Source organism: Dioscorea cayenensis, chromosome 20 (genome assembly GCF_009730915.1).
Source record: "Dioscorea cayenensis subsp. rotundata cultivar TDr96_F1 chromosome 20, TDr96_F1_v2_PseudoChromosome.rev07_lg8_w22 25.fasta, whole genome shotgun sequence".
Taxonomy (NCBI): domain Eukaryota; kingdom Viridiplantae; phylum Streptophyta; class Magnoliopsida; order Dioscoreales; family Dioscoreaceae; genus Dioscorea; species Dioscorea cayenensis.
Window position 1 is genome coordinate 30,525,800 of NC_052490.1, and position 23,908 is coordinate 30,549,707.

The window sequence follows — 23,908 nt, forward strand, 5'->3', positions numbered from 1 at the left end:
AAAATAAAAAAATCTCATTTTTGTGATTTTCCAAAATAAAAGGCCAACTCATCACATCACATGAGTTATGACATAGCATGATGTGATATTTTGGAACTCATATTGATGAATAAATTTCACATAGAGTTATTTAGTTAATTAATAAAAAAAAAAAAGGTCTTACTGGAAAAAAAACCCATACAAATTTAACTTTGTATAATTTTGGTAAGGGAAACTAAAAAAAAAAAATTCAACAAGGTCTTATTTTGTGTTAGACAGGTTTTTTTTTAAAAATCATCACCTCTGTTTTTTCTTCTCTTTAAAATTTAAAAACATTTTATTTTGTTTTTCCACTTCGTATTTGAAAATATTTGGCTTATGGAAATTTATTCTTATATGTATTTTTTTTTTTTTTTTGAAATATATCTAATTCAACCCAATTGAAGACATTATAATGCCCCAAAATTATGTCCATAAAGCCAAGTTTTTTTTAATTTTTTTCTTTTTTATATATATATATCAAGATATCGATACAAGTCTGCAAGCAAGGGCAGAGCCAAAAATTACACAGAGTAGAGGAGAAGGGAACTGCAAACTAAAAAAAATTCAATTAATAAAAATTTTATTAATTAATAATTTAAAATAATATAGTAAGCACAATATTTTAAAATACAATAAAATACCACCAACGAGAGGAGTTGAATCCTCCAATTTCCCATATTTTAAAAATATTATTAAATTATTTTTTTCAATCAATTTTAGCAAATATTTTTGCTCAATATAGCATACTAAGCAAAATTAATTCTCGTCAATAATTAAGGTACAATTACAATAATTTTTGTTATATAATAAAGCATGAATTTAATAACAATTTTTTTGTTTTCAAGGGGTAATAAATGAAAACCATTAAAATTGTAATAATTTTCATCAAAATTTTATAATGGTCTTTACAGCACCGCCATTTTATTCTTTGTAAATAATTTTTGAAAAGTCTACGGGTTCACCAACATAATTTGAAATAACTAAGCAAAATTAATTCTTGTCAATAATTAAGGTAGGATTACTATAATTTTTGTTATATAATAAAGCATGAATTTAATAACAAATTTTTTGCTTTCAAAGGGCAATAAATAAAAACCATCAAAATTACAATAATTTTCATTAAAATTTTATAATGGTCTTTACAGCACCACCATTTTATGCTATGTAAATAATTTTTGAAAACTCTAGGGGGTTACCAACACAATTTCAACTTTATGAGACGGTCCTTTCGGAGACATGTGATAAAAATGAAAATTTACAAGGGTGAATAAGTAAAGATAAAAACCAGTGGATCGGGAGAGAAGCTTTGTAGAAGAAGCAAAGGGTGTCTATGGTGTTTTTGGGCGGTGTTGGCCCCTAATTTTTGGGCCCAAGCCTAAGATTTAGGCCTGGGCCTTCTTGGCCCATAACTTGCACCCGCCCATGCTTTCAAACGTGGGGGTTTAGGGTTTAGCACTTCGGCTCCCGCTATCTCCCCTTCTCCTTCGTCGCCTTCATTCGAAACCCTAACCCTAGCGCTCGAATCCCTTGATCGCCGCCGCCATGAATTTCCGCTTCCAAAATCTTCTCGGAGCGCCGTACCGTGGAGGAAACGCAGTTGTGTCGGAGAACTCCACCCTTCTCTCCGCTATCGGCAACCGTATCGCCGCCACCGACCTCGTGAAATCACAGACCATAACCCTCACCTTAGAGGCCTCCACCAACCTATCTCGCCTTGACGCCTCCCCGGACGGCCACTTCCTCATCGCCGTCGATGATGCCGGCCGCATGTATTATGTCAACCTCCGCCGCCGCGTGCTGCTCCACGGTATGACGCTTAAAGGCCCTGCCTCCGCTCTGCGGTTCTCGCCGGATGGTGCCTTGTTCGCTGTTGCTATCGGTCGCCGCGTTCAGGTTTGGAGGTCACCAGGGTTCCGCAAAGAATTCTTTCCCTTCGAGCGTGTGCACGAGCTCCGGCCATGTGCTGCGGACGTGACGGTGATCAATTGGAGCCCCGATTCGGCGTACCTTCTAGTAGGGTCTAAGGATCTCACTGTTAGGCTTTACTGCTTGAAGAGCTACGGGGGTTCTAAAAAGCCTTACCTGTTTCTAGGACACAGGGAGTCCATTGTTGGCGCCTTTTTTGCAATGAAGAAGAATGATAATGCTTACCGGGTCTATACAATATCTAAAGATGGGGCTGTTTTCACTTGGAAATTGGATGAAAGCCAGCATCTTGATGACTCTAAACGGATGGATTTAGATCCGCCATCCCCTGGCACCCCTGAACAAAGATCCCCAGGAGAGAACAACAATGAAAGTATGGAGGAATTTGAGGAAAATGGTAGAAAAAGACGGCTTGGTGATGGAGAATCTGAAATCCCTTTGAACCGGGCTAAATGGGAGCTGGTGAAGAAGGATTTCTTCATGCAAACCCCGGCGAAGTTGACTGCCTGTGATTACCATCGGGAGCTAGATATGGTGGTCGTGGGGTTCTCAAATGGGATTTTTGGGCTCTACCAGATGCCAGACTTCGTTTGCATTCACTTGCTTTCTATATCAAGGGAGAAAATCACAACTGCTGTTTTCAATCAGCTTGGTAATTGGCTGGTGTTTGGCTGTGCAAAACTTGGGCAGCTTCTTGTGTGGGAGTGGCGTTCTGAGACTTACATACTGAAGCAACAAGGACATTATTTTGATGTGAACTGTATTGCTTACTCACCTGACTCACAGATGCTTGCTACTGGGGCCGATGACAACAAAGTTAAGGTAACCGATACTTTTATTTATTGTTACAAATCTCAGATTTCATTTATCTTTACTTAGTTCTGATGGTTTGTTTTAAGGCAAAACCATTATTATGATGGAAAAAGCAGGGAGCTTTGAAGAGCTGATTAATTAATTAGACTTATAATTAGAAACCTGAACTGTTCATTTAGATTTCAGTGCTGCTATTTTCTGTTCTGGTCACAAATTACATGGTAAATGTCTGAAATGTTTGTCAATAGTGGATGTTGCACTTCCAAATGCTCGTACAGATTTTCAACCCGTCCCTTATTTGGATATACTGAACAAATTTTATGATCATTAAGAAGCAAACACTTATATGGTTTCCCATTCAGTTCTTAATCTTTTTGATAGTTTAACTCCTGTGTTTATGCCATTACGCCTTGTATGCTTTAATGTGGTATTTGAATTGTAGGTGTGGACTGTTTCATCAGGTTTTTGTTTTGTAACATTCTCTGAGCACACTAATGCTGTCACCGCTGTCCATTTTATGCCTAATAGCCATAGTCTACTGAGTGCTTCTCTAGATGGGACAGTTCGTGCTTGGGATTTGTTTCGTTATCGAAATTTTAGAACATTTACTACTCCTTCACCTAGGCAGTTTGTCTCTTTGGCATCTGATGTAAGTGGTGAAGTAATTTGTGCTGGAACTCTGGATTCCTTTGAGGTAATTATCCTTTATTTCTTTCCCTTTTTTAAGATAAAAAAGAAAAGAAAAAAATTGTCTTTGGTGTGGATGAGTTTGGTTGGTTATATGATTGATTCTTTCTTATTTACATGGACTTTCAGATTTTTGTTTGGTCAATGAAGACTGGTCGATTGTTGGATGTTCTTAGTGGTCACGAGGGCCCAGTTCATGGGTTAATGTTTTCACCAACAAATGTAAGCAACTTTTGATTTCTGTGTGTCCTGGGATGCATAATTTGAACAGCAATGGTTAGCTTTAGTTTATCATAGGCAATACTAATAACACACTTTTTTTTGTAACAATGTTTTTTATTCCATGCTATTATTCTTGTTCAATTTTTTTTTTTAATGTATTATATTTACATGTCAAGTTGGATCCTTTATTTTCTGTAGATTGGTACCCTAATATTGCGTTGATGTTGTTTATGCTTTACTTTTAGGCTGTTTTGGCATCGTCTTCATGGGATAAAACAGTTCGATTATGGGATGTTTTTGACGGAAAAGGTGCAGTTGAGACATTTCGACATTTACATGATGTTCTTACTGTGGCTTATCGTCCAGATGGAAAGCAAATAGCCTGCAGCACACTAGATGGCCAAATTCATTTCTGGGATCCTATGGATGGCATCTTGATGTACACTATTGAGGGCCGCAGGGATATTGCTGGTGGGCGACTTATGACTGACAGACGTTCAGCGGCCAATTCAAGTTCAGGAAAATACTTTACAACATTATGCTATTCTGCTGATGGGAGTTACATTTTAGCCGGAGGGAATAGCAAGTATGTATGCATGTATGATATCTCAGAGCAGGTTGGACATCACACATTTCTTCTTCTTCTTCTTTTATTTATTTTTATTTTTATCCTTTTGGTTTATTGATTTGAAGGTTACAAGTTTTTTCCAATAGAATCCTTCGTTTTTAAAGCTAAGGACTAAAGTTTTTCTACTTAATTTAGTTGCAATAAAACCAAAAACAATAAATTACGTTATCTCCATGATACTTTGGATCAGTTTATAACATGACCATATCTTTCAGTTAGAAATGAAGCAGTAATTTAGTAAATTTCCATTGACAGCTTTTTCAGGGGCCATTTCTCTTATGGCCTTTACGATGTAAAATAAGGAACCCAGTGCTTTTTCATGATTGAGTTGTGTGTGACTTTGGAGGTTACTGGGTTATATATCTGCAATTCTACTGTTTCTCAACGCAAATTTGAAATTTATTTCTTAGCTTCATTGCAGATGTAGAGTTTATTAGTTGATTGATCTCAGCTTTGTTAAAAAATAACTAGTGTATGCTGACATTCTTGGTTAAGCTCATAATAAGAGAATATAGACATTTCTATTAATATTTAAGCAATTCCTCTAAAACTCAGCGTTACTTATTTGAAGTGCTCAGTTTACACCCTTGTATTGTCCATCAAGCAAATTGTCCTACTATTAGAAATTTTTCTGTGTGCTAGATTCTGTGTTTGGATGAGTATCTTAAAAGATGCTGTTGCTCCTCACTATAGTATGTGAGAGACTATCCTCTTTAGTTATATCTAGAAATTTTTTCCTTTAGTCCAGTGACTTGTGCAATGTTTCTTCTGGATTTCTTTTTGTTGTTGATTAAGAATGGCATTGTAAAATATGTCTTAATAAATAGAACTTAATGATCTACATATTTATTATTTAGTAATTATGCGATACTTTCAGGTATTGATTCGGAGGTTTCAAATAACTCGGAATCTCTCTTTGGATGGAGTTCTCGACTTTTTGAACTCCAAAAGAATGACAGATGCTGGTCCAGTGGATTTAATCAATGACGAGAATGATGATATTAATGAAGGTGTTGATCGGCAAACAAGGGTTAAGCTAGGTGGTGATTTACCAGGGTCTTTGCCAAACCGGGGTCGGCTTACTGTTCGTACAAAATGTCTTAAAATTGCACCGACAGGAAGAAGCTGGGCAGCGGCAACTACTGAGGGGGTTATCTTGTATTCTGTTGATGACTCATTTGTGTTTGATCCCACAGATCTTGACATTGATGTCACACCTGAGGTATGGCTCTGCTTGAGTGCTATTCATATTTTATGTATTTTCATACAAGCGCTTATTATACATATTGCAATATCAAATTTTTGGTGCTTTTCAAGAATGTATTATATGGTGATCATGATTCTTGTTTTCTTAATATTACTTTTCCCCACTGTCCTTTTCATCCTAACTTTTTTGTCTATTTACTTGCCCCCCAAGAATCTGTAAGGGGTCATCTTGATAGTGTTTTACTTTGGCACATGACTTCTTGTCTGAATTGCTCTTCTGCTTGTACTTGAACAAGGATGGAAAAATATTGTGTGATCATTTCTTACAATTTCTGTATCATTCCAATGCAAAAATTGTGCATGATTTGGACTGTTTTTCTGAAAAGAATTTACTGATAATCATCTTAAACATCTTGCTTGGACTATGTTTGTTGGAACTGACTTAAGGAGCAATTCTACTTGCACAGGCTGTAAATGAAGCTCTTATGGCAGAAAACCCACAAAGGGCATTGTTACTCAGCCTTCGTCTAAATGAAGACTCATTAATCAAGGAATGCATATTTTCAGTGAATCCACTGGATATAAAAGCGGTCTCTCTATCCATACCATTCAAGCACATGCAGAGGCTGATTGAGGCTTTAGCTGATCTCTTGGAAAGTTGTCCCCATCTTGAATTTATTCTTCAGTGGTGCCAGGTATATGCTCTGTGTTTTTTATTCCATTAAAACTGTGCCCTTGCACTCATGCATCTGATTTACCTTGATCCATGGTAGGACCTTTGTGAAGCCCATGGTCATTCTATCCAACAGAACTCTAGAAGTCTTCTTCCATCTTTGAGATCCATGCAGAAGGCTATTACAAAGATTCATGAAGATCTTTCTGACATATGTTCTTCCAATGAGTATATGCTCCAGTATTTATGTTCCACAAGTGAGAAAACCCAATAGTACTATTTGCAAAAAGCCCAGGTAGTAAGTAATATTTGAAGGTCCATGTCACTATTCTTTTTTTTTTTTAAAGAAAATTCTTTCTTCATAGTGCTCAATCCCCCACATCTTGCATTTCTCACTTGCAAATTTGACTGGTTTGGATAAAAATATAATAATGTCTCAGCTCCTTCCACTTTAGAATTATAAACTATCATGAGGTGGCAAGATAGGGATTCACTCAATCTCCTTAGTTGTCTATGTTTTGTTTGAGAGTAACTGCTGAAATTGCTCATGCTGTAAACTTGTTTCTAATGATTTGATTTGTGAAGAATTGTAGCAATCATGAGCATCATGAAGACAAGCTGAGGCTGGTTGATTTCTTTCAGCAAAAGTATTCCGTCTTTTGTACCAATTAATTACTCTTGACACTAAACTCTACTTGTTCATTTATTCATTTAATGCCTACTGCTTTTCATATAAATAGGATAGATTATTATTTAGACCAGAATGGTAGTTTTAAGAGCCTATTATTATATAGTTTCAAGGACAATTATGATCAATGCCTGCCTGTTTCTTTATTGTAATCAAGGTTGTGACTGCAACGCCTTATGCTAGTCATGTTTTGCTAATGCCATAACTTTTCAGTTCTTTCTAACTTTTCTTTCCACAATTCACTTTCCATGTTTTTTTTTTGGTAGAATGCTTGTCCCCAGTCTCACCAGCTACTTTTGCTGAATTTTTACATGGTGATGCTTTCTATTGATGGGATATCAGTCCGGCACTTCATAATTCTCCACATTAGTATGTTTGATTTATCGTATTCCCCATAGATGGAAGTACATAATTTTAACACGTCGATGGTTTCTATTAATCAAATATCAGCAATGCACCTCATAATTCTCCTCCGCAATATGTTTGATTTACAGAGTTCAAGATTAATAGAGGCTACATCGTCTTCCATGGACCCAGTTTCTTCAGCCGGAATCGGGTACCAGTGGTCATCAGTGAGCTTGGTGCCGGAGAAAATACATATTCACATTGTAAATTTAATTTGTCATTTTCTTCTCGATCATACAAGCGATTTTTTTTTTTGTTTTATTTGTTGTTACTGGTTTTCGGTATCATTGAAATTGAACCCATTAACCAGACCGGGTTATCATCTTGCCCTGTGTTACAGGGATGGTGTCCCCGCATGACCACTCGCACATCGTACTGATGGTGAGTGATGTCATCACAAACCTCTAGTTCTTGTCCATGTGGCGATATTACATTGTAACTGTTTATCAAATTGACAGCATGTGATGGGCACGGGCCGTCCGGAAAACCGGCCTATACTGTAGACGGGCCGGTTACGGGTTGGAGTTTTCACGACCCGGGATCCGGCGGGCCGGGTCAAACCCGGTTTAATGTTATTGTTTTTTTTTAATACTAGTGCATGTTGGTCATGGGATTTGAACCCATGATCTTGAATTTGGATAGCAAAAACCCAACCACTTGAGCTACAATTGGAAAAAATTATATATAGTAGGATATAGATCAAAATATTTTACATATATATATTTAATTTATAAAAAATTAAGAAACTATATAATAAATTAAAAAATTATAAAAATCAATTAGTAAAATATCAAATTATCAAACAATAAATTTTCATAAATATTTTTTTTAAAAATAATTATTTTGTTAATCGTCTTTTAGTTCATAAGCACTGAGTCCCTACATATGCACACTCTTAAATTCTCTTAAATAGCGCACTCTTATTTGTCACATATATATTAAATTATTTTGTTTCAATTTATAAAATAAAAAAATAAAATTACAAAAAATTGTTTTTAAATTATGTATATCAATTTATAAAAAAATATATTAGTAAAAAAAAATATATATTTGAATAATAGTTAACATCATATTATTTTGATTTGTAATTTTTTTCAATGATAACATGATAAGCACAATAATAACCCTATAGTTATAGACCAAAGTGAAATCTAGAACCAACCCTAATTATAATAAATAAATAAGTTGATGATAATTTCAATTTAAAATAAAAATACTACTTGATATATATACATTTTGTTGCACTTAAAAAGGTGTGGTAATAATTTAATTTGATAGATAAATAAATTAAAAATATAGTTTTTTTATCCTTTTTAAAATTATTTTGATATGTCTTAAAAATTTTTAAGTTATTATTATAAATTATTTTAAATTTTTTATTGTTTTAAAAAATATTTTGCAATTTCTTTATATTTATTTATGTTTTATTTTAAAACAAGAAAAATTTATAGGCCAATTGGTTAATCTTATTTTCTCTAAGTGTGAGTTGTTTGGTTCAAACTCTATCCATGGCAATTTTTTGTTATTTACAAAAGCCGGGCCGGGTAACCCGGCCAAGCGGGTCTTACTGTAGCACGGGACTGTTCCGGGTCCGGTTTTCGGTGAACCGGACCCGGTTAACCGGCCCGTGTCCACCTCTAAATGCAACCAACCTCTAAATGCAACCATTTGGTGTTACATCGCTATTGATGGTGTAGTATAGTAAAACATAACGGGCATATATTATTATTATTATTATTATTATATAATAGAAGGACAGGTGGTCCCTGATGGTTGTTTGTATTTTTAAAAAGGGTGAAAAGATGATACCTCTATTCCATTTGTAGAAGGATACACACAGCAAGTGGCTTTTCATTTATTCCCACTATGGTACTACTATTCAGATATTTGATTGGTGTCATCTTGAATTCATGGAAATAGGCACCACTAACCACTAGCTTGCATTTTTTAATGCTTAGCTTATCAAACAAACCATGAATATATAATAATATTCACATAGAATCTTTTTTGCCAACCATTTTGAGCCCTGTGTGTGTGTGTGTGTGTGTGTGTTTTTAATATATATATATATATATGTCAGCACAATCCTCAATTTCTTGCATTGTTTGTCTTTATTGTTTCAATGAATCTAATTAATAATGAAAATAATAAGGTGGGCATTTAGAGTTTGAGATTGTATTATTTTCCTTTCTTAAGTACAAGAACAGATAATGGTGAACTGTCTGTGTTAGCCCCCATTTAAATTAACTTAAATATAGTAGTAAAATTGAATTGTCAGATCAAATAGGGTTCAAGATTTTTTCCTTTTTGCTAAAATGTACTTTATATTCACCATTAAAAAGCAAACAGTAACGAATCATACAAATAAAATACTATGGAACAGATACAGTTTTTCATATGTCTTATTTAATTATGGACGAACGGGAATTATGCACGTGGTGGAATTTAAGTAAAAAGTAAATAGTTTTGATTTTAAATCTTTGTTTATACATGCATGTTAAGAGAGGCTTACTATTTTATAATTCTGTCCATATTTTGTCCAGCTTAAAGTAGTTGTAAAAAAAAAAAAAAAACCAAAAATTTATTTTTAAAAATTTTAATTTTAAATTTTAAATTTTTTTTGGAGAAGATGAATTAACTACAAATTTGTTAAAATAAATAAAGTAATACATGTAAAAATATTGGTAGATGAAACAATAAACAAGATTGACAAAATAAAATAAATAGATGAGACGTGAAAGTTAAGAACAAATCTAACAAATCTATTAAGTGTGGATAGACGGGTTGAAATAAAAGAAAATATTAAAAACATATATGAAAATACATTCCACAGAAATATCAATAAAAAATGGAGACCACAACAGGAGACCAGGTATCTGTCCTCCTTGAAGGTGTCAGTGAACGCTTAGACATAATTCGATAAGTTGTATTCGGTAAATTATTGTTCATTGTCATATCACTAGAATCACGCTCTTGAGATCTCAGAAACTCCAGATTTTATTTAGCTGTGATAATTACATCTTCCAACTTGTGTCATTTTTCTTTGAGCTATCCAAACATCCACAGAAGTGAAACATGATACTAAACTTTTATTATGAATTTTTTAAACTTATATTAAACCATGTAGTTTATATAATAATATAATTTTCCTTCCTAATGAAAGGATTTACCAGTTGATCAAACTTCTCTCGAGTGACCACAGAAAGCTAGTGAGTGTACGTTACCCACCCTATTTATTATTAGTGCTACTTAATTTCAAGATATTGTCACCATTAAGGCATTAACATCACATCCTCTTTATATTTTGGATTTCAGCACTGTTTTTCGTTAGATTCTTTGATTTAGATATTATCAAGACAAAGACTAATTAAATTAATCTCCCACTATTTGTGTATATATATATATATACATATATATATATATATATATATATATATATATATAGAGGATGCATCCTCTGTCAACGTTCACAGATTTGTAATCTGTGAATGTTGATATGGGCCGTTGGATTTTAATCCAACGGCTACACACCATTTTATGAACAGTAACAATATGCACTATTTATAAGCACAGTAAAAAGTGGGATATACAGTATTTTAATATGAACCATGCAATCAATCTCAGCATAGTAACTGAATCAATCACAGGCGTCCAATTTTATTAAAGTTATTGTACATCATCTGCGGACGCTTTACTTTCCATCACTAGTATTCAATTCTTGTCTTTTTTTTCTATAATCTATCAAACAATATCAATTACTGTTCTTCAAGTGGGAAATAAACTTTGCTATAAATATCTACATAATGATTGGAGTATTTGACTTCAGGAGAGTCTCAATCAATTCACAAAAGGGATCATATGAGCTTGATAAACTATTGCCTAACTTTGTGAATAATATAATGATCATTTGCCTATAAATATAATAAATAAATCGTCCTACTATAAAAAAAGTTTAATATTCCCAATTGTTGTTTTTAAGAATGTACGGACGTTATGCTTTATTTTAAGAGTAAAATATCAGAAATAGATCAATATATTGATTAGCTACATGATCAGAAAATTATGTAAAAATATATTTTTATTTTTAAAATATTAAAGTTATTATTTAAGAAGAAAAAACATCAATCGTGTAGGGTCTTTAACCAGTGATTTAGAAGGACTTCCTTGTAATATTTGTCGAGATTTAAGTAACCTTTTAAGTGGGCCGTGAGCTATTGATGCCGACTGCTCGTAAATTGTTGCATATTTTTTCTTCTTCTATTGCTTACACTTTTTTCATTATCGTCAGTGGATGTTTACTATTTAATGATCTTATTTTTTTAAAAAATTTATATGGTTTGTCACTTTATTAACTCTTATTTTGTTTCGCATTTGTCGTTTTACTCAATAAACTATAATTTATTCATTTTATTAAAAAAATAATTTAACTAAAGAAAACAATAATTAATTTCAAACAACCTCATATTTAGTTTGAAAATTAATGAAAAAAACCTTCTCCCTCATTTAAATATTAATTAGATTTATCATATTATTATAAAATTATCATCAATCCTTTTTTTAAAACAAATTATCATTAATTAGTTAATCCCTCGAGTTTCTCTTTAGTTATTTAATAAATTGATTTTTTTCCTTTGGACTCTAAAAGCCATCTCACCAAAAACAATTAAAACAAGGTTGTTTGGCATAAAAAATGTTTGATCGGTCTATTTATGTTTACATTAAAAATCCAATCTCAGCCACTAAATTTGGTGAGTGTTTGAATCTCAAAGGACACGTGTGGGGCTAGGACGTTGCCGACAGTCGCTATCAATCCGTATCTAGAAGACGTTGTCAGCGCCAGCTTTCCTTTCTAGTGAGCGAATAAAATTACAAAGTGAAGTGAAGAATGGCTCCACTCTAAAAATCTTCTAGTTGAATTAGCTAGACCACCTAACTTTATTTCTCATTAATCACTAATCCTTTAATAATTTCTTCTATACTATCACTATATATATATATATATATATATTATATTATTATATTACATTATCCCAATCTAATCACACTAAAAAGTATCACCTTTTATAATGTTAATAATGAACCAAATCTATTTAAAGGGTCTAATGACATGAAAGAAGAAGCTAATGATGGTGTTATTGGCATTGGTGACAATGCCAGACCCACAACCTTTGGAGGGACCATGAGTTAAAAATAAATAAATAAATGGTCCATAACCTTATGATAACAATGAAATAATTAGTTACTACTAGCTTGATTTCTCTCTTTATGTTTTGAATGTTTAATTTTGGCTTAAGTTAACTTGTGGGAGTAAACTCTAATCTCTATATTACTCCTAAACAACATTAGAAAAATATAATTAAGTTCATCTCAATGGCTATAGCCCTATGCTGAAATGGGGCACTTAATTAGGCACCATGAATTTATGAGGAGGAGATGGCTAGAATTAATGAGGAGGTTAAACCCAAATGGCAACAAGGAATGCCAAATGTCATATTGTCCATGCATGAGATTAGGAATCCAATGACAGTGAAACATTTCACCAAGTTGTGAGATTTTGTTTTGGATCATGCATTAGATTACTGTTACAAGAAATGGTTGGCAATGTTTAGGCCACATCAACTCTTTATTGCATACTGTTTTTGAGTTTTAAGGAAATGTGGTCCATGGATAGGAAAACATACCACATTCATTCCTAAGCTTTAAACCAGTTTAAAGTTATATATATATATACACATATATACTTGCTTACTTTCTTTTTCATGATTAATTTGAATATGAAGAGATAGATGTACTAGAAGCAGTGGCAAACATGATAAGACCAAATTTGGTAAAGAAAAAGGCAGAGTATCATATCTAAGGGTGGATTCCAACTTATCATTCATGAAATGCCAAGCAGCTTCCTGATCAACATCACAAGGAATAATAAGTATGGGGTATGAGCATTTGCTTTTGTATATGTCTTCAATTCATGTTCTGCAAATTAAGTGTACTGTTTATGCAGAATCATGATGTGTCTTTATAGTCCATATGCATGTCATCCTTCTCATAACACACTTACTGAAACATTACATGTGGCACTTACATATTCACAGCATATATCCAAGAACCATATATTAATGTGTGTATATATATATATTATATTGCCTTGTGCTCTGATTGAATATGGATGAATATGTATGAGTTTATAGTTTTCATTTATTTATAATGGAATTTTATTTATTTTTTGTTGGTTAGATGTAGTTCATATATCCTTTTATAATGGTGAAATAGCACTAAAACTCTGATAGTGACTAGATCCAAATTAATATCACATACAAAACTTAATTTGGTGGTGTACAAAACTTTGATTATGTACTTTTAATTAGATTGTGATCATGTGATTAGAGCATATGAAGGACTTAGTTGTAATTAGACAAACCTGCCATTCTTCTTAATATTTTTAGGGACAGTACCTTGGAAGATACCATAAAAAATTCAGACAACTTGCTAATATATGATATCAAATGCCCACTAGATTTTGTTTAAAAAGAAAGACCAGATGATATATTAATGTAACAGTGTTTCTTTTTTTCCTCTTTTTTTGAAAAATGAATGAACTAGTCCTCATGAAAAGCATCATGGTTAAACAAAGTACAAAGTTCACTCAAACTTTGGGGTGAAGGTGATATTAATGTGTACAATAATATGATTTAAATTTGTCATACTTATGTGTTTTTCTTGGTGATGATAGATTTAAGTTGTTGAGAGATGTGGGCCTTAGATCTTTTTGAGAATTTTTTGGACTCTTCTTTGAAGTTCAAACCAAGTTTTGATTCTGTCTTCCTAAATGATATGAGTGCAAGTGCAAGTCATAAGAACAGTGATCAATGGCATTTATACTTGACATATATTATTTAATTACATGCATGTTAAAACAAGTGAAATTATCTTTCAAATAATGAAGTTCATCTCAGTTTTTTACACTCAAAGTAATATGGATTAATTAGTTATTTATTTTAATTTCTGAGAATTATGCATCAAGTGTGGGTGATATATATGGCCATTAAGCAAGCATCTACATTGTTAAGTCTCTTTCATTGTTCGAATAATGTTACTGATCCCCACCAGTCTATTCATGGTTTTTAAATTGTCTTTTTCAAAAAGAGTCTTCATTTGATAATGTTAATTCTTTGCTGATTGACTTTTAAACTAGGTACCCAATGAATCATTGTTTTCATTTTGATTCTTATTTTTTTCAAAAGAACAAAACATGAATGTTGGATTTTGACATCAACTTAAGTTGAGAGAAGTTTTCAGAATAATTCATTTGGCAATTGCTTTTGGTTTGAATTCAATGCTTTATTTTTCATTGACATTGGATTCTCAGATAGAAACCAAACCTTGAAAGCAAAATAAAGAGAGTTTTCACTGTTCACACCTCAACTTCATCTCAATACATTAATGAGTGAAAACATGGATGAGATTAATCTCATAGACATTATTTCATTTTTTTTTCTTCTTCTAATTCTGATATATAAATTAATGTATAAAAAAAGAGAAAAAAAAACCAAGATGGAATTAAAATTGAGAGTAAACATTGAGAACCATTAATGCAAATAATTCAGAGATGAGTCCAATGAACAAAAAGATGAACACAAGTAATACACAAAGGACATGACACTGGCTGACAATCCACAGTACAAACTCAGACAGTATCAATGAACACACAAAGAAAGAGACCAACAATGAAATATATAAAAAGATCCTCAACTGACAAAAAGACAAAGAATCACACACTCCTTCTCTTTCATATAAAAACAGCAATATATAGAATAAATTAAAAATGGAATCAAAACAATGATCACAGATTCACAACACAAGCCAACCAATCCAACACATGCAATGCCCAAAAAAATCTAATCACATTCCTTTACAAATCAACATTTACAAATCAAACACCATTAATCACATTCATTCCCTTCTTCTACCCCCTCATGAAAATAAAAAATCAAAAGGGAGTTTTAATATATATATATATATATATACACACATAAAAATATCATCATTATTATTATTATAATTATTAATCCCATAAAAGGCTTTCGTCGAAGGAGGGAGGAGAGCATAACGGGTCGGGTGAGAAATCAAACGGGTACGGGTACGGGCATGGGTACGGGTCATCAGAGCCCGATAACCAAGGGGGAGGGTAAGCCCACGGCTCAGCTGAGCCGAGAACGGAGCCGGCGAGTTCGGGTAAGTCGAGGAGCTCGGAGAGGTCATCATCAGTGGGGGATTGGGAAGAAGCTGGGTCCATGGCGGCGGCTTTGGCGGCGGCGGCTTGGACGTCACGAGGAGAGAGTGAAGCCGGGCGAGGGAGAGAAGCCGCCAACTCAGGGAAGTTGAGGACGGCGGCTCGGCCCTTGATGCTGAGAGCGGCTACGTCGTGAGCTCGAGCTGCCATCTCGGGGCTTGGGAAGGTGCCGAGCCAGATACGAGACTTCTTGCGTGGCTCGCGGATCTCGGAAACCCATTTGCCCCATGCCCGCATCCGAACTCCACGGTAAGATGGGTGGCGCCCGGTTCCGTCCCGGGCCCGTTTAGACTTGGGATTCGGATTCGGGTTTGGGTTTGAAGAAGAAGATGGTGAGGATTCTGGTGACATGGAGTTGCTTCTACTTTCTTCTGCTGCTTCACAAGAACTCATGTTGTTGTTGTTGTTGTTGTTGTTGTTGTTGTTGTTGTAGCTAGCTTATAGTCATTGAGAGCTAAGTAATGAAAGTAATGAAGATGCAGTTGCAGCACTGCATGCATGGACTTAATGATATGAATGAATGAATGAATGAATGAGTGAGTGAGTGAGTGAAGGAAGGAAGGGAGTGTGGAGGGAGGGTTTATTAGGGAGGTTGGGAGTTTGGATTAATGGAAGGGAGTGTGGCTTTAAGTGATAACCAACATAAGGAGGGAAGGGCAAGGGGAGGGGACCGGGACCCAGACACTTTGGTACAATTTTATTTTAAGGTCATTGTCTTTCATTAAATCCTGTTTTTTATTTATTATTATTTTTATTTTATCATCTTCCTGCTTGAGTTGTATATCACTACTGTTTATGTTTTTGTTTTCAATCTTTTGTATGGTTTTTTATTTTTTTATTCCTGAGATTCTTCATCTTTTAAGCACAATATCTTGTTTTAGGGTTTAACTATTTTTCATGCACACAAGTTAGGGTCAATATATGTTAATTTAAGTTAAAGTATTATTTTGTGTGTTTTGGGGTAGTTATATATAATTAAGTGTAAAGTTGAACGTACGTATGCATGAAATTTAAAAAAGAAGATTATATTAATAATAGAATCACAAGGCCTTGATATGATTTGAATTGTTTTTAGAATGCTAAAACCCCTAGATTACTTGAAGTGGGCCAATTATCTAGCTATTTTATTAAGCTAGTGATAAGATTTTTCTTTATATATATATAAAGATAGTTTACTTGGAGTGTTTACTTGAGTATGTAAATCAGCCACCTAATTGTGATGAGATTTCTTTAAAAGTCTTTTTGAACGTCTCATATAGATACACCACACCATCTTATTTTATCAACCTTTTTCTGATATATTTAATTGCTCTTGTTGTTCTTATTTTTTAATTTTTGTTTATAAATAAACAAGAGGGTAGTACAATATTTCTTGCATGTTAATTATTCTTCGCATTGGCTAAAATTTTTGTCTTAATTGTGAAAAAAGTTAAGTTCTTATCCTCAATCATCTTTAGGAACATGATTTGACCTTAGAGCACCACACAACAGTGGCCTACACTACTTTTGTATTTTCTTGATTAATATCATGAAATGGCCCATTGTTCATTGAATTAATAAATTGAGAATTTAATTTAAATTGAAAATAATTTAAAAAACACTATGTGTACTTAACAAGGATGTTCTTAGTGGGTAGTAGAAGGAGGTTGTTATAATAAAATAACAAATTATTATTTTGTATTATTAATATGAAAGTAGATCATGACTTGTTTATATATATTTATCACTATTATTTTTGACAGTATAAAATGGACCAACTCATTATTTATTGTTGGAATTGTACCATCAAAATTAAGTGCACACACATAATTGACTTCATTCGAACCACATATCATTGGCTACCAAAACATTATAAAACCAAACATGACAAAAAATAATTAATTTTTTTATTTAAAGCTAAAGATTTCAGTGGACCTTAAATCAAAACAAGTGGATCTAGATGTAGAAATAGTAGAACCCAAAGTTTTAGAAGCAATTCATTAATTGAGCTAAGCTTAGAACCATGCATGGATTATGAGGCTAGAAATCAAGGTGTGTTGGTTGGTGGAAGCCAAATTATATTCTCAACTAAAATCGAATATTATATCATTATAATTTTGAAATAGAAGAGTGGAAGTAGTTAAGGAGAGTTAGTATTTCATTCTTCTCTTAAGAGTATAAATGCAGCTATAAATCTGTTACTTATCTATAATTTTAAATAAAAGAAAAAACTGCTTTTGATCCAAAATGATTTTTTTTTTCTTCAACTAATTGAATGCTAATTATTAAGTTTGGTGATTATAGAGATTTTTAGTAGTTAAAAAAAATTAATACCTCTTTAATCATTAAAAAAATATAACTTAATATGTTTACATAATTGTCTTTTACTCAAAATCTATAATATGTAGATTTATTCAAGCAATGTTTTACAATTATCGACTGATATATAAACTTTGTAATGGTGTGTATTTTTGTTTGTGTTGAATTTTTTTAAATTTTATTTTATGTAACATTACTCAAATCAAACATATATATATTGGTAAAAATGTTAAACTTAACATACAATATTGTTGATTATGCATCTCATTATTTCACAGTTTTCATAATATTTACAGTAAAATATATTTAAAAATAATGATTAAAATTTATTTTAGAACAAAATTATTATTATTTCCTTAAAAAATCATTTTTAAAAAAAATTGAATAAATTGTTTTAAAAAAAATAGACTCAGTCTCAATCTTTTATTGGAGAATCACAAAACACCTTTGAGTATTCATTTTTATTTTTATTTTTATTATTGTTTTATATTTAAAACTGAGAAGAATAAATTACATATATATATATAGAGAGAGAGAGAGAAACATAACATAAAGGACAAAATCCGTCCAGGTGTTCTTATCCGGCTCATGGCACGTGCCAGATGGGGCTTTCCCACATGGTTCCAGTCTTGAGGACCAGTTGATAAGTAGGTGGAGCCCACGTGTTAATTTGGACGGTTGTGATTGTAACCCTGGTCCACTCGACTGAACACAGTGATGACTTTGACGAAATCTAATTGGACGCAGTCTTGCACTGTGTACCCTACCAACCGTGTTGTCTATACACATCACATAATTGCCCAATAGTCTTCTAATTGTGTTTTCCATTGCTTAATGTATTTGTTATACTCTCCAATTTTTTTTAATAAAATATATAAATTATATTTTATTTAAAAAATAACAGCCAAATAAAACTAAAAAAAATATATAGAAGATATAAAATAAAATTAAAAGAAAATCATAAAGTTCATCTAAAGTGAGAGTAGGTGTGACCATAATAAATATAAAAACGAGTGAGAAAGTTGGAAGTGGTCATCAGTTGTAAATGATTAAAGAAATTATACTCCTTAAATTTTTGGAATTGAGGGTGACAACAGTATATTCTCCAAATTTTCATCTATACGGAGATATTCATGTACATATTTTTATTTTATTTAGTATCATATCATTAGTTATAAGATGTAAATAAATTATATTTATTAAATAAAAAAAATTTAAAGAAATATATAAAACAGGAAGATTAACAAAGCCATCATTAAGTGTATCAAGTGGACCCAATTGTTACTTTTGCTACTTCAAATTAAAAAAAAATGGTTTTGATCTTTCAATTAGCACTAAATCAAGAATCATTTATTAATTGAAACTTCCAAAATGAAATATCATGTTGGCAACTCTAAACTTTAGGTCTGAGTAGTTGGCTACAATAACAGTAACCCAACCGAAGCTTCCTACTTGGAAAAAGACACTGATTTGGATGGCATGCATGGAAAACTCAAAAATTATGATGACTATTCCATTATATCAATGTCCAATCACTCCACAAAAAAGTTGGAAAGATACATGAAAAAACTTGAATAACCACTTGACAGACCAACAACCCTTGTTATTGAGCCTCTTTGTCTTAATCTCTGATATGTGTGTTTTACTTGCAACATTGGTAGATGACAATGTGCAGCAGTTTTCAATTGCAGAAAAAAAAAATTATGAACAAATTTGATCCACATTTTGTTTATGTGTTCTCATTTGTTTAGCATCTTGCAATGCTAACAAACGGCATGACTGTTTCTTTACAAGTTTATCGATAAATGGCCGGTCACCGGGGACAATAACATAGTCATCGGTGTATTTTTCCATTCCTTGGACCATGAGTTGCCAAATTAATGCACCTGCACCAGCTCCATTTTCTCTTGCAGATTTATACATGATGTCAAAGATGGACTTGTAGAGTTTATCTCTATGTGAATGATCAAAGTTTTTATTCTTATCTGAGAGTCCAAATTCAGTGAGTAGCACTGGTTTTTTCAGCTCTTTGTTTCCATCTTCAATGTGTGAGATTATCCATTTGTTTATGTACTTCATTTTCTCTTCAAGCTCTGCTCCAATCAACCTACAAATGATTAATAATCATTAACATTAGTGAGGAGTATATACATTGTGTGTATATATGCTTGTTTGTTTACCATTGATCAGCATATATATGGACCGAAGCGAAATCAATTGCCGGAGTTTTAGAGTTTCGGATGAAGTCTGTTCCTGTACTGTCATACCATTTGCTTGGATTAATACTCAATTTCTCTGGAGTGTTTCTGGGACCATAAAATCCCTCAAGTCCAACAGTCACTAGATGATTCTTATCTACTGTTTTTATATATCCTGCCATTTCTTCAATCCATTTCTGCAATTCATGTTATTTGAATTAAATTAATGTGCTTTCATTTTCAATGACTATTGATTCTACAAATTGAAGGAAATTAAAAGGCATACTTGGAGAGTGTCACCAGTTGGATCAGATATACACCTTGGTTCATTCATTAATTCCCATGCAAAGATAGTAGGATCATCTCTGTACTCAATTCCAGTCAAGTGATTTTTCCTAGTTATCACAGTCTGTAAAAAATGAGACAAATGAGTGAACTTATTATTCTTTATCAACTACTTCACAGTACAGTATACAATACCTTCAAGTAAATCTTGAAATAACTTCTGATAACCGGATCAAAGAAAAATGAATCCTCTGATGAATTGAAGCTAATGCCATCCTTTATTGCCCATCTAACATACTGAGGTTTCCCACCATATGCATCCAAATTATTAACCAGACTAAGAAGCAACTTAATCTTGTATCTTCCAGCCTCCATAATAACATAGTCCAATGCCTGTAAATCCTCTCAAACAAGATCATATTAATTTTTCAGCAGAAATTCAGTAGTCAATATAACTGCATATATAATACCTTAAAAACCCGTTCGTCGAAGTGGCTGAGAGAGACTTGAAGAGCATTGTGAGTTCCATCATTGAATGCCCAGGCTCTGCAGACAGTGAGACCCATCTTAGCACCAGCCTGAAACATGGCTTTGATTCTTGGCCTGCTTGAGTCCTCTACTGCATGATCCATGAGCCAGTAAGAGTTCCAACCATTCACATAGAAAGGCTTCCCATCCACCATGAATTGAGTCCCATTCCTCATTACAAAACTGCTCATCTGAGAATTTACTACAATTTGGAAGAAATTTTCTTTGGAAGACATGTATATGAATGTGACACAGAAGACAAGGCCAAGTGTAGGATACAACACTCCATTGGATGAAAACAACATAGCTTTGAAACCAAATGGGAATCCTTCAATTCTCCATTGCATTAATAGCTTATATTATGAAGCATTGAGTTCTCTCTCAAAGCTCCAAATGGAGTCATCCAACTTGCATGAAATTAACAGTTTTAATTAACACCAAAGAGAAAAAAAAAAATTAGTCAAATGAGTGAGAACAAATTGTGCATACATTTTTGCCTTGTATAATGATAAATTATTTGAAGGAATATGCCTTTGAAACTAAGTAGGAAGAAGAAAACAAAAGTTCAAAACACCTTCAAGTCAAATGCTTGGAGATTGATGGCCACATCAATGGTGGTAAAATTAAGATTATGACAATAAAGTTTGATGTATAAAATTAAGCTATTATTAAACTAAAGAGATAAATTTAAGAAATCTGAAATGCCGACCTGCAATACCAACGCAGATTCCTTTCTCTTTATTAATTTTCTTTTATTTATTAATTTTGTTTTGAGCTTTGTCATCTTGATGATGAGACAAGCCTGTAATTACAACCTGAAGAAATTGAAAGAGAAGGTAGAATACCCTAATTGATCCCTGTATTATTTTAAATGTGCCCCTTTAGTCCCTCTTGTTTTATTTGTCCTTGGACGGTCCTTTTATTATTTCAATGGATAAAATCAAGTCCCAGCCGTTACGGGAATTAGATTTTCCGTCCGTGAGGGCTTACATGGCATTTATATATATATATATATTATATTATTAAAATATTATTTTTCAACCTTAAAAAAGTGGATCCGGGTCCAATTCGGACCCGGATCCGAAACTTAAACAAAACATTAACCAACTTTACTCTTTCACCCGCCATTGTCGTCCCAACCGCCGATTCTCGCCAGATCATCTCACCGGATCATCTCACCGGAGTGTCAACGCCACACACACCAAACTGCCACCATTGTAGACACCAGAGAAGGATACACAATCCTTGCTGCTCCTTTGTACAAGAAGACGACTGAGGATCCGCTCCCCGGCTAGGCATTCATCCGGAAGACTACTGAGGATCCTACGCCATCATTGAAGGTAAGGGAATTGATACTCATTTCTTTGTGTTTCTATTTATCAACCCTAACCCTAACCCTAACCCTGACCCTAAATCTGGTTCTCGCCGATGAGCTTTATTGAATTTGCAGTTGATGATGTCAAGTAAATCAATTCAAAAACTAACATGAGAACACACTAGTGTGCCGTTTTGGTGACACATGCCTATAACGTTGTTATGTTTTTATCTGTAGTTTCTATATATGCCATTTTAACAAGTTGATGCTTATTTTCTAGCCGCGTTCTAGAGACATACATTGGATAAAGCCCTGTTGCAAACCATAGTAATGGCAGCAGGCATCATCAATTCAATCTAGTGTTAGTAATTTGAGTTTGATGCTTCTATTTTTTTTCCAGTAATATGTGAAATGCTTCTAATCCTCCAGGATGGTTGATGATGTCAAGTAAATCAATCCCAAAACTAATATAAGAACACAAGTGTGACGCTTCTGTGACACTTGTCTATAAAGCTGTTCTGTTTCAATTCCTAGTTTCTATATATGCCATTTGAACAATCTAGAGACATACATTGGATAAACCCTGTTGCAAGTCATAGAAATGGCAATAGGTGTCATCAATTCAATCTAGTGTTAGTAGTGTTTGAGTTTGATGCTCTGCTATTTTTTTCAGTAATATGCAAAATGTTTATGATCCTTAGGATGGTTGTTGAGTTTCCAAAAATACAAAGGAGGCCTTGCAGATATCCTGCAATATTTAAGGTCCTGAGCACCCATTCATGTTTTATCATATAACTATGCATATGATGAATATATACCATTTGCATTATTCTTTTTTCACATAAACTGTGGAATTTTTACTTAGACCAAAAATCAGTGTGGTCAAAAGCTTCAATCTAGTTATTAAAATATAAAGATTTTTTTTTTATTTTGTCCTAATTTTACTGAAGCATGTTGTTTATTTGGAATGGTGTTAATCTTCTTTTAAATATTGTAAATCTTCTTATTCATTATAATGTTGTGCAGACAATGAAGAGTAAAAAAATTGTTACTGCAGCTGCAAAGAGAAACCAAGATAAAGAAGTTGAACAACAAGTTGAACAACAGACCACTGCATCATTTGTGTTTCCAGAACTCTCTACGCAACAAAGCATAACATATCCAACCACCAAAGACAAGTCTAATCCTTGAAGCATGCAAAGAATAATTGACAAAGGGGTTTTGATATCATCATATGGTTTTTGGCATCATCAATGTACTTTGAAGCATGTTGTTTATTTGGAATGGTGTTTTGTTCATGTATATAAAACAGGATGTTACAATGATGCTGTTCATCATAATTACTCTTTCATATATTCTTATGTTTCTCAGCTAAGTGAAAATTGAATCCATTGTCTTTTGTTGAAAACTTTTGAATGTTTTGTTAATTTTTATTGAATACAGAAAAGCAACACATGTTCTGGACTACATTTATTTTCATTTTCTTACATTTATTTACATTTTCTTTGCTTTCTATATTCTTCAAATAAATGATTTGATGAGATTTCATTTGAGTTAATCTTCATTAGCTTAGAAATTGATCTTCATGGGAATTCAATGCACAACAAAAGCTTAGAAATTGAGAAGTATCAATATTGATGAACCGTTCTTTCTTCTTTATATTTTACAATAACTTAGTATCTGAAATTAGAACTTAAATTTTAAAAAATATATAAATTTTCGCAT

General features: G+C 33.0%; 3 protein-coding genes across 9 annotated transcripts; 1 reads left to right on the forward strand and 2 right to left on the reverse strand.

Annotated features, from left to right (window-relative positions):
- The first annotated feature begins 1,465 nt into the window (after nucleotides 1–1,465).
- LOC120251524 (periodic tryptophan protein 2-like) lies at nucleotides 1,466–7,856 on the forward strand. 7 transcript variants are annotated; one of them, XR_005533435.1, is made up of 9 exons: nucleotides 1,466–2,769; nucleotides 3,203–3,454; nucleotides 3,577–3,669; nucleotides 3,915–4,286; nucleotides 5,175–5,519; nucleotides 5,971–6,198; nucleotides 6,277–6,471; nucleotides 7,131–7,233; nucleotides 7,359–7,856. XR_005533435.1 is itself a non-coding variant. In XM_039260070.1 (9 exons), exons 1-7 carry the CDS (start codon nucleotides 1,564–1,566, stop codon nucleotides 6,448–6,450), a joined length of 2,670 nt encoding a protein of 889 aa, XP_039116004.1. In that variant the 5' UTR covers nucleotides 1,466–1,563; the 3' UTR covers nucleotides 6,451–6,471; nucleotides 7,207–7,233; nucleotides 7,359–7,856. The 7 variants fall into 7 exon arrangements, 5 of the variants coding, with proteins under 5 accessions (XP_039116004.1, XP_039116002.1, XP_039116003.1 ...); XM_039260070.1 differs by having other exon boundaries at nucleotides 7,207–7,233; XR_005533434.1 differs by having other exon boundaries at nucleotides 6,277–7,233.
- A 7,295-nt stretch (nucleotides 7,857–15,151) lies between these two features.
- On the reverse strand, nucleotides 15,152–16,180 carry LOC120251188 (ethylene-responsive transcription factor ERF039-like). Its single transcript, XM_039259725.1, has one exon. The coding sequence runs from the start codon at nucleotides 15,950–15,952 to the stop codon at nucleotides 15,332–15,334; it is 621 nt and encodes a 206-aa protein (XP_039115659.1). The 5' UTR covers nucleotides 15,953–16,180; the 3' UTR covers nucleotides 15,152–15,331.
- Nucleotides 16,181–19,454: 3,274 nt separating this feature from the next.
- On the reverse strand, nucleotides 19,455–21,173 carry LOC120251907 (mannan endo-1,4-beta-mannosidase 2-like). The gene is made up of 5 exons (XM_039260555.1): nucleotides 20,811–21,173; nucleotides 20,536–20,733; nucleotides 20,342–20,464; nucleotides 20,038–20,252; nucleotides 19,455–19,964 (listed from the first exon to the last, which is right to left on the reverse strand). The coding sequence occupies exons 1-5, from the start codon at nucleotides 21,171–21,173 to the stop codon at nucleotides 19,559–19,561; spliced, it is 1,305 nt and encodes a 434-aa protein (XP_039116489.1). The 3' UTR covers nucleotides 19,455–19,558.
- Nucleotides 21,174–23,908: the final 2,735 nt, after the last annotated feature.